Genomic DNA, 19,527 nt, shown 5'->3' on the forward strand with positions numbered 1-19,527 from the left:
CAGTTTCCTTTTTGAGGTTACATGATAAGGAGCAGAGGCCGCCTTTCCTCTACCAGCTCGTCTTCTGACCTCGTGGCAGCAGGAGGCTGCCGAGTCCCCGGCCCCCTTTATAGGGTTCGCCTTCAGCTCCCCACGGGAGCGGGCGGTGGGGGCGGGGAACGAAGCGCGAGCTTTCTGAAAGGCCGAACCCGGTCCTCCTCGGGTTCCATCCTCCGCGTGGGCACAGAGGGCCCGGGGAGGCGGGAGGGGGCAGCCAGGACTAGGTCTGTGGATTTTTTTCCGCACATTGGAAATTCCCAGACCGAAAAGGTACCGACACGAGTCCGGGACATTCCCCTCGAGGGCGGGCTCCAAGACCCGGCCTGGAATCACGCGAGGGGATCAGAGGCCACGTCTAGCAACAAAACTTTTTTCTTAAGATGCGTTTCTTGAAGGTCCCGAATGAATCTCCAGCAGGGATTGGGGCTGGCTTCTCATTAGCGCCGCCTCTTTCTGTACGGCCTCAGTGTGGGTTGCAGTGGGTATCTGGGGGGGGGCGGGGAGCTTGCCTTCCACCTCGCAGCTTTTTAAACACCGCAATCAAAAAGCAGTATCCCCGTCATGTGCTTTCATTGACTTGGACTCTGCAGCATAAATAAAGCGATGGTCCTGAAACACGATTATTTTCACTGGCGATGGGGGTGGGGTGGGTTTAAACAAAGAATGAGCCGTCAGAGCACATTGAAAGGATTTCTCCAATCACATTTAGTTTCATGGTCGCTTTTCCTTTTGGGACACTTGCTACTGTGAACTCTAGTGTTTCCTTTTTCTTTCTGTTTTTTTTTTTTTAAGAGTTGTCTTCTCCAGGTCGTGTTATAATCCAGGAGACGCCCATGTCTGGTTCTGCAGTAGAAATGGGCCTATCTATAGCTACCTGCAGGTCCCTTGAACTCCAGAGGCCTACCTAACCTCCTCTCACTTAATGCAAAATATTAAAGAGGAAATTGTATATTTAATGTATTTTACACTTTTAAAAAATTAAGTGCACTTTCAACCTGAAGTTGGGGCAGTGCATTTGCGTTCTTCCAGTCTGTGTCCTATTAAACTTCTGCTCTCAACAACCTGCTGACCTCCATAACCTCCCATTCTCAGACTGCCAGGTGCCCCTAAGCCTCAGGACACTGCATTCTCACTTTGGAAGAGAAAAACAGCAACTTCCAAATCTTATTTCTTTATTGCACACAGCAGTGCCAGACATTGAGTGCACTGAGACTGCACTGTTGAATAAACCGGGGAGAATAATGCTTCACTCAAAAAAATGAATACATTTAAAAAAGAATTTCTGGTGTTAGTGACTAGCTAACATTTAAAAGCTGAATTTACCCAGAACCCACTAATATAATGCTAATCAGCTTTTTTGCTGGGTTGGGGAGTCTTATTTCTGTTGCTCCCTTGGGAGTTTATTTCCCTGTGCTACTCAGTGATCACCATTTCCTTTAACAGATCCAGAAACAGACTCACTTCTGACATGTAACTCATGACTATGTAAAGATTTACCATATTGTTCTTGTCATGAACCCTGATTTATCAGTCTGAAACCTAAGACCTGCAGCCAGGAAATGTCAGTCAAGTGGTATTTAATAGAATTATGGAATGATAAAAATGTATCATCCTGGGAACTGGGATTGCAGCTCAGTGGTAGAGCACTTGCCCAGCATGAGTGAGGCACTGGGTTCCATCCTCAGCACCACAAGAAAACAAATAAATAAAATAAAGGTAAAAAAGAAGAAAGAAGTTTAGATCCATTTAGAAATGGATCATACTGGAACACCAAAGGTCTGTTTGCTATCTGCTAAAGGTTACTTTTAATAGGTAACTTCTGTAAAATATAATTTGCATAGAAGAGCCTTATTAGAGTTCTCCCTTTCACAATACCATTAAATCAATCATTTTAGTTCTGGAATATGAGAATTCACTAAGTTATATTAATACTGTGACTCCAAAATAAAAGTCCATATTTTAATCCAATGAAATTATATATAAAACATTGCTTTAATATTTTATTATAAGCCAAAACATTCAACCATAACGGCCAACTTAGGTAATATTAACATCATTAATATAACTATTGGGCAGATCTTTATAATTTTTAAGGCTATTTAACAGAAAATATTTATATTTTAAATTAAAAAACATATCCAAATTACATATTCTCTATTAGCTACAGTTGTCTCTCTGTATTTTGGTTCTAGAACCCTTGCAAATACCAAAATCTGAGGCTGCTCAAGTCCTTAGTAAGATGGTATTATATAATTTATGTTCATCCTCCCATCTAATCTAATAAGTCATCTCTAGATTACTTGTAATATCTAATACAATGTAAATGCTATGCAAATAAGTGTTGTTCTATGTTGTATAGAGAGTAAGAACCAGGAAAGTCTGTATGTGTTCAGTACAGATGCAATTTTTCCCAAATATTTCTATCTGAAGTTTGTTGAATCTACAGATATGAAAGGCCCACTGTATGTGGTTTAAAATCCTAGAAGAAAATATATAAAAATGCTGATGTTCATTGCATTCCTGTGATAGAACTATAGATTTTTTAATCCGGATTTTTTCTTCTAGATTTTGTACTCTACGATGGCCTTAATTTTTATAATGAGAAATATATATATTTAAAACCACTTTTTGGCCGAAATCACATAGAACTATGTGATGCTATCCTAAAATAAAATTTTCAGAAAAGTATTGTGCAGGTTAAATTTTCCTCATTCAAAATGCTTGGGACCAGGATCTGGGATTGTGGCTCGCCTAGCACCTGCGAGGCCCTGGGTTCAATCCTCAGCACCACATAAAAATAAATAAATAAAATAAAATATTGTGTCCAATGACAACTAAAAAAAAATAAATATTAAAAAAATGCTTTGGACCAGAAGTGTTTCAGAGTTTGAAATATTTTGGATTTTGGATCATCTGCATATTTATATGAGATAGCCCAGTGACATGACCCAAGTCTAAACATGAACTTTGTTTCACATACAGTTTACACATGTTGCCCTAAAGGTAATTTTATGTAACTTTTTTGGTGCATCTTTTTTGACTATCGTATGAGGTCAAGTGTATAATTTTTCACTTGTGGTATCATGTCAGGTGCTCAAAAAGTTTTGGTTTGTGGAGAATTTGGGGTTTCGCATTTTCAGATTAGAGACACTTGACCTGTGTCTAATTGTTTTAAGAAAGGTTTATGTAATATTTCAATCTCTATCAAAGTTGACACACAGTGCAGAAAGACAGAGGAGGAATGAAAGTGACTGAAACTACCTCAAGAAATTGTGTCATCAAATCTTTAACCAAATTAAAAAGTAATTAAAATATGTAAGCAAATAAAATATATAACCAAATTAAAAAGTAATTAAAAACTGGACAAGGTCACAAGAAAATCAGTTGCAGCAGCCTCACTCCAAACCCTTGGAGATACAGTGTTTGCTTTCTCCATGAAATTGTCCTAAAAAAGTGACTCCTCAGCCTGCTCCAGCAGTTCTTCTAGAGAAAATGCCAAAAAGTTATCAAAAAAGAAAACTTCTGCCAGGCATAGTACCAGTAATCCCCCACCCCAAGGAGCTTAGGAGGCTGAGCCAGGAGGATCTGGAATTCAAAGCCAGCCTCAGCAACTTAGTGAGGTCCTGGGCAACTCGATGAGATGTTGTCTCTAAATAAAATTTTAAAAGTTGGGGTGCGGGGGAGAGTCTGGGGATGTGGCTCAGAGGTTAAGCACCCTTGAGGGCAATCCCCAGTACCAAAAAAATAAAAATAAAACTTCTTTAAAAAATTGTAAGAAGCTGGTCTCCCATATACCTTAATTCAAATCTAATTTCAAGTTCTTCATCTATAAAATGGAGCTAATACCACCTACACTATTGGATCATGATTAGAATTAAGTAAGTTGTTGGGAAGCCCTTGAAATAGTAGACAAGCAGTGTTACTTTCCTGGTTCCGCCTTCCCTCTTCCCCTTCTGTGTGTTTCTTCATGTGCAGAACCCCACTGCTGCATCAGAATCACTGGCCTCTTGTCACAAACATTAATTCCCCAATTCCTGGAGGCACAGACCCCAATTCTGAAATTTTATCAAATATAACAAGCTTAAGGTCCATTAAAATTAATTTAACTCCTTTGGTCCTCTTCAGGCTCAGAAAACAAAAATGCTCTTTACCCGTAAAATGCATTATAAACGATGATTTTTAGAAGAAAAGGAAAGGAAGATCTGAGACATTAAGTTAAAAACCCAAATTATTTGACTCATTCTTCTAAGTGTGCATACTTCTCATGCTTTAAGCATCCATCGTCATCTCTAAAATGACCTATGTTTCCTCATGTGTCTACCTAATGACAACTAAAATTAGACATGGGACAGTACTTAGTAAATGACCCCAAATAAACTTCAATTCATTTAAAACTAGTAAGATGGGGCTGGGGTTGTGGCTCAGTGGTAGAGTGTTCGACTGGCATGTGTGAGTCACTGGGTTCCATCCTCAGCACCACATAAAAATAAATAAAATAAATGTACTGTGTCCATCTACAACTAAAAAATTTTTTTTAGAAAAACGTAAGATAAAGTCAAAGAAAATTGACAATTGAGAATGGGAGAGAATATGTATACATATGCCTAAATAAGGAATACCTGTCATGAATTTTAATTTCTGATTTTATTAATATCTAATTGGATTCTAGCTTCTAATTTTGGTATGTAGTTCAAAATAACCAAAAAGGAAACACTTGAAATTGGCAGAAAAAAACTTCTACATCTTTATAATAATAAATAGCATTCTTTACATAAAAGTCAATTTTTAAAACCCCTCAAACTTTAGAACATAAAAATAAACTTCTGGGCATAGATTTCCCCCTTTCAGTTCCAAAAGTGGTTATTTTAGAATAAATATTCATCACACAAAAATTTAGCTGATCCAAATAAGAAACAATCATCCAATGCAAATATCAATTCAAAGCACAGATTTTATCCATACTGCTTTCATATTTCCCCTTCACTTCTTTCCTAGATAAAAGTGGGAAATTATTAATATCCCATACTATAAAATTCTGACCAAGCACATTGGCCTTTTCAAGTAATTCAGAAAAGGTAGATCAAGAGAAACTCCTGGGTCACTGCAGTCTTCAGTATGTTCATAGGAACCTATAAGTATAAACCCTCTTTAATTCACCCCCTAAAGATGGACCACTTGGACTATTCATGCAGATATATTCAATTTCCTTTACCAAATAAGCCACAAACACTTCCACTGACAACCAAATTTGTCCCTTCCATTTACATCAAAACATTTCTCACATGCTTTAACACAGTAGTCTCCAGTCCCAGAAGAAGCTAGGTCAAAAAAACTCATTAGCATCTTTGGTTACAAGGGCAATGTAGTGTGTAGATGCTGTTAATAAGGATTCTACCATGGTTAAGTCAAGATTGGAAAAAATCCTATAGGTAGATATAAATGTAGCCTGTGTTTTCCAAGGTCCTTACAGGTCATTATATAAAGTACGGCATTTTTTGAAGTTTTATATATATTAATGGTAGCCATCTCATAATGGGGCCACCCACAAACTTTATGCACTGGAAGTCAATTGGGGAGATCACAGATGTTATTCCTCTAGTCCCCTCCAGGGCAACCTAGGTCTCCAAGGGGCACACAAAAGATAAAAACATGTCCAGCTGGTTCTTCACAATAACCTCATCTGGGTGCAGCTTGTGGGGTAGATAATGGGCCAGGGTCATCTCCCAGGCATCAACGAGATATACTCCAACCCCTGAGAACATCCTCCGAAGGATGGTGTCCAGTTGAAAGTTGTACCAGTCACTGTTGAAGAGGCTCACTTCGGGCCCCAGTTCCTGGGCATTGGCTGTCCGGATGACCACTACAGTCCTAGGGCTTCGATCCAGGAGCTGGACCACTGACCGACGGATGTTCCTGAGCCGACGGATATACACTTCCAAGGGGTAGGTGCTGAAGTGAGACCACAAAGATATGGCAATCACTGTGTTCCTCCCTCCCACGATTCCATTCAGTTCATTTGCCACATAATGGAGCTCATTGCTAAAGACGGTCGTGAAGCGGATGGGTGGACCATGGCAGCGGTATTTGAGCAAGATGTTGTGCTTCTGATCCACTGCAAGGAAGGGACCCACATTCTTGGGACTACCCATTTGAAACTCCACTAAGTCTGAAACAAGGAAAACTTAAATTCATAAACACATTCAAGCTATGTATGCATATATATGAATATTCTTTACCAAGTAGCTTCAAAGAACAGCTTTTAAAATAAAAGTCCAGCAAAAACATACAATAGAAATACTAAAGGAATACCTATTTCACTGTTCCCTGCCCACCTTTGAATCAATCGGCCTTTATTCTGACGTATTAATTATTCAAAACACTCCACAAATGTGATATTATAAGTAAAGCCATCAGTGAACGATTCTACATCTATAAATATGCCTCAAAAACAACATACCTGTTTAACTTTAGGCCAAAAACTCTTGCTGTTTGCACCACTAGTTGAATATTTAAAAGTCAAATTGGCATTTACACTTTATGCTTCTAATAGGTAAATATTATATCTTCCAGGACAAGGGCTGTAACTTCTGTTTTATGAGCACAATTAGTAATCAAATAATTCTCTTGAGAAATTCTATCATTTGCAACAATACGGATCAACCTGGAGGACATTATGCTAAGTGAAATAAGCCAAGCACAGAAAGACAGATATGCATGATCTCACTTATATGTGGAATCTTAAAAAGTCTCACACTTACAGTAGAATACAGAAACTCACCAGAGGCGGAGTTTTGGTGGGGGTAGAGGGAATGAGAAGATACTCAAAGGGTACATAATTTCAGTTAGACAGGAGTAATAAGTTTTAGGGATCTGTACAGCATAGTAACTGTAGTTAATAATGTATTGTACATTTCAAAATGGCTGAAAGTAGATTTTAAATGTTCTTATTACAAATAAATACATTTGTGATAGATATGCTAATCGATATAATCATTCTAAAATGTATATATATCAAAATATCACATTGTATCCCCAAAATATACACAATTATAAGCTTTTCTCCCTCCCACATTTTGCAAGTACTGGGGATTGAACTCAGGAGTCCTCCACCACAGAGCTACATTCCCAGCTCTTTTTATTTTTTGAGACAAGGTCTGGCTAACTTGCCCAGGCTGGCCTTGAATTTGAAATCTTCTACCTTAGCCTCCTAATGCAGGTGGCATACACCTAATCCTAGCCTTCCAAGCAGCTTGCATTAGAGGTGTATGCCATCACACCTGGATAAAAATAAACTTTTTTAAAAAAATAAAATAATCTAAGTTGTAATTCTGGGGAGATGGTAGAAAGTTCCTCTTTTTGCAATAAGTGAAAAGAAAGAAGCAACTCTGGTTTCTTTTGACTTTCAGTTTTACCCCATGGTTGAAAAAAAAATCACAGTTAATACCCTACAGAATTTTTTCTGGTCTGAGAAATGACAAAGGCAGCAGTGTAATATAGAATTCCCTTCTGCCCCACCCCCCCCTTTATCTAAGTTGTGTTTCAAGGTCTATTTCTCTGAAATACTCTGGAGATCCAAGGAATCCATAGGATCCCTTTTTACTCCTAAAAACTCTGTACTTGATCACTTGATATATGCCCGCATGAGGAAAGGGGAGCTCATATCCTTTAACATTCCCAAAGTGCCTTACAGGGAATAGAAGGAACAAATATTGGCAACACAATTCCATCAGCATTTCCTAAGCATTCAGGGCTCATTTTCAGCAAGGCTTGGAGAGGTGTCACAGCTCTTGCCCTGAGGGAGTTTACAGTCAATTGTGAAGAGATAGCATCAGACTGTAATTGTCCTATATTCCTTATAAGGGTTCAAGCAGGTTTCACTTTTTTCTGCCTACAACCCAAGGTTTCTCTATTAGATTTTCCTACCAGATTCATCACTATTTAGCACCCAACCCTACTTAAACCAAATAAAAGCTCAAGCTTCTGTTTGCTTTTGATCAAGTACCCACACAAGGCTTTCTTTCTTTCTTATTTAAATATTTTTAATTGTAGATGGACACAATATCTTTATTTTGTTTAGTTTTGTTGTTGTTGGTGGTGGTTTTTGTTTGTTTGTTTAATGTGGTGCTGAGGATCTAACCCAGTGACTCACATATGCTAGGCAAGCGCTGTACCACTGAGCCACAATCCCAGCCTGAGGCTTTATTTTTATTGGATGAAAATTTGTCTATAAAGGGTCTGTGGAAAACAACCAAAACTGTCTATATGATCATTGCAATTAAAGGAGACACCAAGTTACAACGTTAGAAATTAAGAAGAAACTATAGGTATCTGAAAGGCCCAGTGTGGTCAGCATCAAATCATGCTTAGCACTGTGCTATACAGATTATTTCCCTTCTGATTTTTAATTTGTTTTACCAACAAAAACTCAACTATATCTGTTTCAATAAAAAACAAGTGAAAACTACAATTGACTTTTCTCCTTTTGGGGTAATATCTACTTCTTCCTTTCCTTCTAAATATTAAATTTGAAAGTAAGCTATTGTAATAAATAGGAGAATGAATGAAACACATCACAAGCAGCAACTCATAACAAACATTGAGGATTTACTTTATGAAAAGCCTTTCCCATATATAATCATCCAAAAAAACCCACAAAATCAGTTCCCACAGAACTTCCTGAATTGTAAGCAGGGTCTTTATTCTTACTACCAGGATCCATCCCTCCTCATCCCATCAATATTCCTTCCAGAAAGAAGAGAACACCATTGTGAAATGCCGCAGTCTGGCTGGGCACAAAATAACCGAGCCACCACAAAGCCTTGTAGATTCAAACAGCAACTCTTTATTCCCGAACTCTCACCGGCACTCTACACGCATGTTCTGGGAAAATACACTCCCTCCACCGGGCTCTGCGTACCAATTCTCTCAGAACCCTGCGAGAACTCAACGGGAACTCAAGGAGCGGGAGCCCAAGGCAGCAGGATACGCCCTATTCCCAGCAGGATCCACCCTAAACCTGGAGCCACCCTAATCCCTGAGCAGGGTCACCTTTCAACCAAAAATGCCATGCGTCCTACTTGGCTATGGCTCTCAGCAGTGAATAAGTGGTGGGTTTTGTTCTGAGTCTGGAGAGTAGCCCCAGAGAAACAAGAAGCTAACCACACTGGGACTTGCCCACACTCCCTCCAGAGGAGCCAGCTCTACCTCAGAGTGCCCCCAGTGGTAGGCCTAAAGGATGGTTTTGCTACATGGATGCAGTAAAATGAACCACAGTAAATTTCCTTCCAGTTAAATCTACTATAAATTTGAGGTTGGACCGAACAACTAGAAGAGAAACAACTGGAAATGTCTACCTCTATGTTATAATCCCGAATATTAGAAATAAAAGACAGCTGTAAAGTGACATGGTCCTGCTGTCTCATCTCACACATGGAGAAAGAAAGCCCTGAGGAGTAAATGACTTGTCCAGGGTGATCAAACAGATAATCAGTGGACAAATCTTTCTGGATTGATCAGAAATTGCACATACCTCTCCAGAATGAGGATACCTCTTTAATCCTACAGAGAAATTGCTTCTTCACCTGATGCCTTTCTTCAGAGTTAGAGTGAGTCTACGTATTTCAATTTTATGTCACTTCCTTACATAACCCGGATTTCATTCCTCTAGGATATAGTTATGAAACAAAAAGCAAAGTACCAACCTGGAACAAATGTAGTGAGGTAATCAAACCATTGCCTGATTGTCGAGTCACCAAATAAATACACCATTTTTCTTTGTAAGCATTCTGTAATGTTGTCAGGGTCATTAAAATGGCGCATCTTAAATCTTCTGGGCTTCCACTGGTCTTTGTAATAATACCCAGAAGGAAAAGTTTCTGAGCCTTCAGGTACTTCTAGGTTGTTAGTTAGAAAAAGGGAAAATAAATAAATAAATAAATAAACAAATACACACACACACACACACACACACATATATATATATATATATTTTAATTTTCCTTTAGTAATAGATGAAAAATATTGCAGGAAACATAATAATGCCTATATATTTGTTAGACTGCAAGCATTTGGGCAACATTTCCTGTTATCATATCTGAAAGACATCCCAGACTTTCCCCTTCATACAGAAAGGTTCTCCTTTGCACAGAAGTAGGAAGATGTGAAATAGGTGTGGGAGTATTGAGGGACACCAGGGGAAAGGGGGACGCTGAGCATTCCTTTGAGTATGCATGTTTTTATAAAAGACAAAAAATAAAGGAAGGCAAACACCAAAGAAATGTGTAGATATAAGCACATGTCCAGCAATGTCCCAGAAAAAGCATAACTATTTTTTATCCAAATACCTGTGAGGCAAGTAAGAATTTAATATTTTATATATGTATAGTAATATTAGTCCAATGTTTCTTGGTTCATTAAAAGGAAAGTTTTAATCTGTGGGTCCTAAATTCATTGACCACATTGAGACAAATGACATATAAAGGATTATTCTCCACAATATAAAAGGTTGATAAGGTCTTAGGCATAAAAAAGCATCACAACGTGTACTCACCTTGTAGCCTAGCTACAAAGCACAACACAATCACCATCTACCTTTTAGAGGGAGAGTCAACCTCTGTCTGCCCTAACACCTCCATTGGAAAAATGCCTCCATGGAAACAAATGCTTTGCATGCGTCAAAACAGATAGTGATAGCTAAATTTCTTGCAGTTTACTCTGCATTAGACACTATCCTGAGCAATTAAACCTAATATCTCACATGAAGCTCACAATAATTCTTTATAAAAGGTACTGTTACTATCCCTGCCTTTCAGAATAATTAAGCAACTTGACCAATGTCCCAGAGCTGAGCTAGTAATGAAATCGGAACCAGACCTGAGCAGGTGGGCCCCAAAGCCCAGGTTTTTAACCACTGTGCAGGAGGTACTTCTCAGAAATAGATATCAGTAGATGTCAGCCATTTCTTTCAGCTTTTTTTCTTGAAGGTATATATATTTATATTTCTAACAATTATTCAAATCTCTAATCTTCAAGAAACCACCAATCATTTTATGTCACTTCCTTACATAACCCAAAGTTCAACCTTGATCATATTCCAATCATTTTACAGTGTAGTGATCTGTTAAACCACAATTTGAAATGCAAATGTTTACACCAATCAGAAATTTAAGTATGTCCCCTATTTGTGACTATTTTCAGTTTATCTGAATTCTTGATATTATCCACGTTACTCAAAATTATTTTGGATTTTTTATATCCTCCAAAGAAAATGCCCTATTTAACAAAGTGCAGATCTAATCATTTTTCCCCTTGGCTATCTGCTAATTCTTTATACGTTCAGGGCCCAAATGAAAAGTAAACGTGCTTCAAAAGCTTTACTTTGGTAAATATATTAACAAAGAACAACGGAAGGGTGATGAATAAATATTTATTCAACTTATTTAAAAAAATTCTCAAGTCAGATAGTAACTCTAGTCCCCCAGCTACTCAGGAGGTTAAGGCAGGAAGATCCTGAGGCCAGGAGTTCAAGGATAGCCTGGATACCAGAACAAGACCCCATCTCAAAAACAAAAAAATCAAAGAATCTTTCAACATGTTGTCAAGGGTGGCTTTACCATGTAACTACACCTTGCCCAAGCTCCCTCGTTTCATCAGTACATCAAAATGGCAGAGCTAGAGAGCTATAGTGAAGACACCCAGGTCCACAGAAAACATTTACTAGAGAAAATTAAAAGTGGTTTTGAAGTTAAATTTTTAATTTGGTAATTTGACTATTTTCTGTCAAATACATGTTAAAAAGAAATGTATATATCACACAGGAAAAATTAACATTTCAATTACAATTACTACCAGAGTTAAATCAAGCAAAGCAAATCAATTACTGAATCTGACATCCATTCTTTAAGAACTCTATTTTTTAAGGTGAAATGTACATACCTGTGCTGCCACCTTATGGTCAGTTGTTTCAAAAATATTACCTGACTGATTTCAAGGGGTCAGAGGTTGTTAAATTCAATGCATTTTCACATAAGGTAACTAAGATATGAAAGTATCTTAAACTGATAATATAACCCCTAATATGATATTAATTTGGAATAAGATTAAATAAAAATAAAGATTTATTACTCAATTTAGTGGTTAGTTATACTGAATATTGCTGGTAAGAGGAAATGTTGATGCCAAGGTGATTGTAAAGGCAGATATGAAGATATTTGTACAAAATCAGGTTTATCTTTGATTTGCAAATAATGTCTAGTCATCTCTAAAATGGCCTGGCTTCTCTTTAAAGCCCATAGCTAACATTTTCCTCCAGAGGGTGTCATCCCATGCCATTGTTAACCATAGGAGGCTATCTGGGCCAAAAAATAGGACAAATAAGGGGGGGAGGCAGTAAGATAAATTTTCCTAAACCATCTAGAAAGATCTGGACAAGAGGGATACAATGTGAATTAAGGGTGGAAGTTTGGGTATTATATCTCAGTAGAATAGGTAAGCATCCCCTACCCCCACCCCGACCCTCACCCCCTAAAAAAACACGAGCTCAAGTTTCTGATGAGGTTGGGATCCATTAAGGTTGCCAAGTCCTTTAGTTATGATAGTCTGGGGACTACAGTACAATGCTAATGAAAGTTCAACAGTAATTATGACACTGGAAAAACCTGTTAGAAACCAAACACTTGGCCTTGATAAGCTAGCCTACTCTTATTAAAAACTCTTTCTTTGTTCTTGACTACAATTATATCCATGCATTAAGCAGTCTCAAGAAATCCACTAGACTCAAAATAGGAATGTTGGAATAATTTTACCTTATAGGAAGTTAATTAGCTAAAACAAAAATAATAAAATTTCATAGAGAGCAAACTCCAAAATATAGGTTTTGTAAGTGAAATGATAAAGGTGTAAAGATGATGAACACATCCAGGGATAGGGCAAAAAAAAAGGAGGCTAGAGTAACTGGTGGTGCTAGAGAGTAAGAAAGTGCTCCATTGAATCAGAACATGTCAAAGGTAGAGAAAATTCCTGGAACGATTCCAATTGACAAGGTTTCAAATCTGTAACAATTTGAGAGAAAGCGATTAAGCTGGATTATAACTCAAATATGAAATTATGATGAGTCCATACTGATATAAATAAATGTGGGGAAAGGGATAATACCTCTTTACAAAAGAATTTCAGCTACAAGTGTTGAAGGAATGAGTGATATCATTATTAGATTGTTAACATTAGATTGCCACAGAAATAACTACTAATGATAAAAGCTAATGGGTGCTAAAATTAATGGGTGAAAATTGAAGCAGAAACAAACTGTTGGCATAGGAGGAAAAATATGAACTCTTATTTAAGGTCTTTGAGTGCCCTCTGTGGGTCACTAAGGTGAATTTCAATGAAGTACTGCTAAGCTGAGTTCCTTTGATTCTACATAAAGCAAAGCACCTGGCCTTCTCTTTCTTTCTAATTACCTATCTGGTACAAGATGCTTTCTCAATGAAAGCCAGCCTACTTGCTCCTACTGATTTAGGGTTACTTTATTCCTCTAAAAATCCATCAAAAGCCTCACTAGTTACAGAGTCTGTCTTCCCTCTAAGTAGAATAGTACACCACATACCACACCACTTCCTGGCTGATCTTTAAGATCTGTCAGGTGGAGGTAAACATAAAAGCTCCTTCCACCAACCATTCCAAAGACACCTGAGACATCAAAGGTGGGCAAGCCAGACAGGGCTGTGGAAAAGAAGAGTAAATTTGGTGTTGGGACAGGGCCTCCTGAGGATGTCAAACATGGGAGTGTTGAGAGGCATCATGTCTACTGACATCTTGGCCATGGGCTGAGATCAAGATTGATAAGTATTTCTATTAATGATGTTTCTCATATGTACCTTCTAAAACTAGTGATCCATCTGGTTCAAGTAAATCAAATGTAGCTCTTCGTTAGGAAAAGATTGAGATTTCTTATGACACACAACAGTGGAGACTAGAGAGACAACCGGCAGTTTCCTGCCTGTATCGCTGCCACAGACTAATTTTATTTAGCCCCCATGCTATTTTGAATTGGATGCTAATGCTGTGAGATCTGGAAATATCACATTTTTAAAATTAACATTTCTGGGGTTTTGTGAAAAAAAAATCTACAGATCTGGCTGCACTGGGTTTGTTTATGCATGGAAACAAAGCTGTACAAACAGCAGAATTCAGGCTGCCCTACTGAGGTGGTCCTTGCTTTTCATTAATTCCCCACAACCGCACAAGGTATGGCTAAATGCCCATTATGCTTGGTCCATGTATATTATATACCTCACCCCTAAGGCAAAAGGCTTTACATCTACTGTGTGGGATAATATTAATATGTTTTCAACAACTAAAAGGATCTTGCCCACCATCTGTGTAAATCTCCTTAATAATGTTCATCCTTTCTAAAAGTCATTATAACTAGCTATATCTATTCTGCAAAATCATAACACATTCCTCTGAATTTTATCCTTTTACTATTAATATCCTACATCAATGCATCAGAATGACCTGGAAAGTTAAACACAGATTTTACCAGTAAATGGATGAACTGGAGACTAACAATCTAAGTGAAATAAGCCAGACCCAAAAAAGTCAAACACCAAATGTTTTCTCTGATATATGGAAGCTAATTCAAAATAAGGAGACAGGGGAAAAAAAAAAAAGAATAGAAGAAAGATTAGTGGAGTAGACAAAAGGGAATAAAGGGAAGGGAAAGACAGTAGAATGAATTTGACCTAACTTTCCTATGTACATACATGAATATACCACAGTGAATCTCACCATCAAGTATACCCACAAGACATTAATTAAAAAAAAAAAGTAAATAGTAGAAAGATCAGCAGAGTAGAGGAAAGGGAACAGGAGGTAGGAGGAACAGAAGGGATCAGGAAGTACTGGGGGCTAAATTAGAACAAATTATATTCCATTCTTTTATGTCTAAATAAATTCTGTTGTCAGCTATAGCTAAAAAGAACCAATAAAAAATTGCAAGCCAATTTTACACATTCCTTGAGTATCTCTAGTATAACAATATCCAACAGAACTTTTTGTAATCGTGTATAGATTCTATATTAAATGCTGTTAAAACATGATCACTCTCAAGTATCATGTATAGTGTGGTGAAAACTTACTATGTTTTCACATAGTGTGACTAAAGAATTGAATATTTATTTTTTCCCCTTTTTTATTTTATTTTATTTTATTTTATTTTTTAATTTTTATTGTTGGTTGTTCAAAACATTACATAGTTCTTGATATATCATATTTCACACTTTGATTCAAGTGGGTTATGAACTCCCATTTTTACCCCGTATACAGCTTGCAGAATCACATCAGTTACACATCCATTGATTTACATATTGCCATACTAGTGTCTGTTTATTTAATTTTAATTAATCTAAACTTACATAGCTTCATGAAGTTAGTAGCTACTATACTGAACAATATAGCTCTATGGGCTCTTGATAAGATAAACAGAAGGGAAGGGATGATAAAAAAATATAATTTTCATATAAACATAAATAGAAAAACCCAGAATTAATCACATAAGATTTAGCTAATGTTTTTAAAATCAGTTTTTAATATTTTCAGTTGTGCCAGAAGTAACCAGGCACATTAAAGTGACAAAAAAAAATTTATAACATCATTGAGACAGAGCTTCAACCCATTTAGCAAGAAAAACAATAAATCATCAAACTCCTTTTTTTTTTTTTTTTTACCTTTTATCCTCCTGGGAACCACAGTCACCCAATCAGGTCCACTGGAATTGATTGGCATTTTGATATTGACACCACTTTAAAAGGAATAAAAAAGCACAAGCTTAGATTCAGAGGCATTTATTTTCGGGTATGCATCTTTATCTGCACATAGCAAAAAAATGGATATGATTTCACAGTGCCTTATTATGGTAAAATGTAAGTGTTAACCAACAATATGAATAACTGACAAACCAGGTCTTTTGTAATAAGTACGTTATATGTGTATATAAAGTGAGGAGGAAGTTAACATAGTAAGTTTTCACCACACTATATATTCTTGGCCAGTCCTAAGAATGCAAAATCCAAAATGACAAGTTCTGGCTTACATTACTTATTCTTCTGGTACTCAGAATAGCTCACGCTAACAAGAATGTCTAATTGGTAACTACCTAGTTATCAGGCTGTGTGTCTCTGTAGCATGTCAGATTCCTTTGGCTTTGCCAGATCTGAGATGAGTCCCACTGAGGACACTTGCCCCCAGATATGTACTGATGCAGTACTTTATTCATCATTACTATGACTCTCAAGTGCCTGTGGCCCTTCCTAAAATACATATTCCTCAAAGACATGAATGGTGCCTCATTCACCCTTGTGACTTCTGCACTTAGCTCAGGCTAGAATCCATACTCAGACTTTTTTTGAATGGCTGCATGAAAAACTGAGAGAGAGTGAATATCAGAATACTAAAAACCCAATACAGCTATTGTAGATACTGAGCCACAAAAATCAAGTCTATTATACTTAGATCAAAAACAAATAAAAAATGAAATAAATTTCTAAACTCTTGATGTAGGAACATTCAGTCATTGTTTTTTTTTTTATAATTGTTTCATCAATTTCAGAACAGATGTGTTTGTTCATTCAATAAATAATTTTCAAGCTTCTACTATGTGCCAGGCACTGTCCTAGATGCCAGGAGCTATCACAGTAAACACACACACACACACACACACACACACACACAGAATCTCTTTCTTAATGGACTGACATTCTAATGAGAAAAAAAGACAAAATAAACAAGTAATGAAGAATGTATACAGGGCTGGATTCATTACAGATAAGTGATACTTAAGGAGAACATGACTTTTAAAAGAGTCCAAATAAACTACTTTCATAAGCTTTGAGTATTATCATATGACAATTACATAATTTTCCCATAAAAATATCTGTAGGAAAATTTCCTCTATAGTTTTCCTACAAAAATATTTAACCTGAATCTAGTCATGTTGAAACAATAAAGCAAATCCAAAGTAAAGGACATTCTACAAAACAGCAATATTTAAACTATCATGTCATAAAAAACAAAATAGACTAAACAGATCTCCTGGATTAAAGAGATAAATAAATACACTGTGTGATCATAGATTAGATTAGCTCAAATAGATGACTACAAAGGATATTACTAGGATGACTGGGAAAACTTGAATATGGATTGAATATTAGATAATAATATTGTATCAATCATACAAGTCTCCCTTATGATGACTGTGTTATGGTGATACATTAAAGTCCACATTTTTAGATTCATATTTATGGGTACCGTTCCATAATGACTAATTTATTCTCAAATGATCCAGGGGCAAAAGTCACACATACACACACACACACACACACACACACACACAGAAAGACAAAGCAAATGCAGCAAAACATTAACAATGGTGACTCTAGGAAAAAGCTGTATGGGTGTTCACTGTTATTAATCTTAAAAATGTTTCTAAAGACATGAATTTTTTTAACACAAAGTTAGAAAAAATAAAAATCTTGCTAAATTAAACGGGAAACTTTTCAGGTGATAAGCTCATTCTTTCAAAAGGCCTTCCCTTACATTAACAGGATCTTTTAAGGAAAGTACTTCTATCTTTCCAAGACAAACACATTTTTCCCCCTTAAAGGTAAAGAACAAAGATTACCTTGACTTAACTGTCCACCTGTTACTTAGGGTGTCAAATACCAAAAATAACCTTCTTAATTCCTTCTAACTTAAGCAAGGTTAGAAGCCACCAAGGAAAAGAGGTACATACAGGTATTAATGCAACATATTCAGGCCAAATAAGCTCAAATAGCACACCCTAAAATTTCTCCAAAGATCAATTTCAATCTTTTTCTTTTTAGACAGTCTGATGTAATATTGCAGATCTTTATCACAGGAAAAGATAGGAATATTAATTATCAGGACTCTGCAAATGTTTGGTTTCCAAAGATGTATGCCACCTCAAACATTGTTTTTTCAGCAAACCTCCAGATAAGGAGAATTTTGTAATGATTCTACAATAGGCCATCAGCCATATTCACCCAGGACATGCAAATAAATGCAGGATTACAAAGATATTATTCTTCTAGATTAACAACAGGTGCTTTTGATTGTAAAACTTAGTATCAGGAATATTTTAAAGATTATCACTAATTCTCTAGCTTCCCCCCACACACACACACTATTTTCCACACAGAAATTGAGTAATTATAAACTGTGCTTCTTTGTTTTTGCTAAGCCACCAAATGGACTGACAACACAACTCTAAAAGGGATGGGTGGGGCTGGGGATGTGGCTCAAGCGGCAGCGCGCTCGCCTGGCATGCGTGCGGCCCAGTTCGATCCTCAGCACCACATACAAACAAAAGATGTTGTGTCCACCAAAAACTAAAAAATAAGTATTAAAAATTCTCTCTAAAAACAATAAAAACAAAAGGGATAGGTGGGTAGTCTTCACATATAGGCCCGAAACAGTGCACAGAAATGAAATAATCTGATAACAGTCATTGATAAATAACGAGTCTGAGATCTGAATGTAGGATTAAAAATAAAACTTCTGGTTTTGTTTTTTCCTTTCTTTAGGATATGTGAGTGTGTGTGTGTGTGTGTATGAGTGTGTGTCATTTTTACTCTGTGCTAAGCTATACCTAGTCTTCTCAAGAACAGTACAGCAAATATAGTTAAGTCGGGCTCCCTCTGCTGGCCCCGTGTATGCATGGCAAGACTCCACTAGACTTACACTGCCAGGACCTATAGCAAACTTCAGTGGAAGCGGAGGGTTTGATTTCAGGAGCTCCAACAGACCACACTTTATGACAACAACTTTTACTCCACCATGTAGAGTAGACATAAAATATGCAATCTGGGAGATGCCCAGACGTATTAAACAAAAATAACTCTCTACCAGGCAAAGTTTAAAAAGTATAGACTTCATTAAAAAGTTAAAAAAGTTATACTTTCTACCAAATAATTTACAACATGTTACTTTTTTTAATTTTTTTTTTTTATTTTTGACTGACACGTATCAATCGTACATACGTACAGAGTACACTGTGACTTTTCAATACATGTATGCAATGTGTAATGATCAGATCAGAATAAAGGGCATGTCATCTCAGACATTTGTGTTAGAAACATTCAAAATCCTCTCTGCAAGTTATTTTCAAATATTCAATTAATTGTTGTCAATCATAGTTATTCTACTATGCAGGAGAATACTAGAAGTTATTAGGAATGTTCGTTTATTCAGAAATGTAAGGAACGTTAAAGAAAACATAAATTACAATTTTTACTGTTTCCCTACATTCCACTCTGCCGGTTACTCCACACATTGACTGTTGTGCTAATTTTTTTATGCTTTATATTCAAAAGAGGAACTTGAACAAAATAGTGCAATAAATTTTAATGATTGCTAACTTAAAAAATACATACTTTGCTGTGGTATGCCTTGTAACCCAGTAATTTTGCCATA

The 19,527-nt window shown here is 36.7% G+C and overlaps 1 protein-coding gene across 3 annotated transcripts in view; it reads right to left on the minus strand.

Moving 5' to 3' along the window:
* Window positions 1-829: 829 nt before the first annotated feature.
* Nxpe3 (neurexophilin and PC-esterase domain family member 3) overlaps window positions 830-19,527 on the minus strand; it is a 54,500-nt gene continuing 35,802 nt past the window's right edge. For 2 of the 3 annotated variants that reach the window (XM_048803381.1, XM_015478564.2), the window contains exons 6-8: window positions 15,765-15,838; window positions 9,741-9,932; window positions 830-6,205 (exon numbers count right to left, since the gene is read on the minus strand). In XM_048803381.1, the coding sequence (XP_048659338.1) occupies window positions 5,655-6,205; window positions 9,741-9,932; window positions 15,765-15,838 (817 nt within the window). In that variant the 3' untranslated portion in view covers window positions 830-5,654. The remainder of the gene's footprint in view (window positions 6,206-9,740; window positions 9,933-15,764; window positions 15,839-19,527) is intronic. The other variant, XM_048803382.1, reaches the window with a different exon arrangement.

Source organism: Marmota marmota, unplaced genomic scaffold (assembly GCF_001458135.2).
Source record: "Marmota marmota marmota unplaced genomic scaffold, marMar, whole genome shotgun sequence".
Lineage (NCBI taxonomy): Eukaryota > Metazoa > Chordata > Mammalia > Rodentia > Sciuridae > Marmota > Marmota marmota.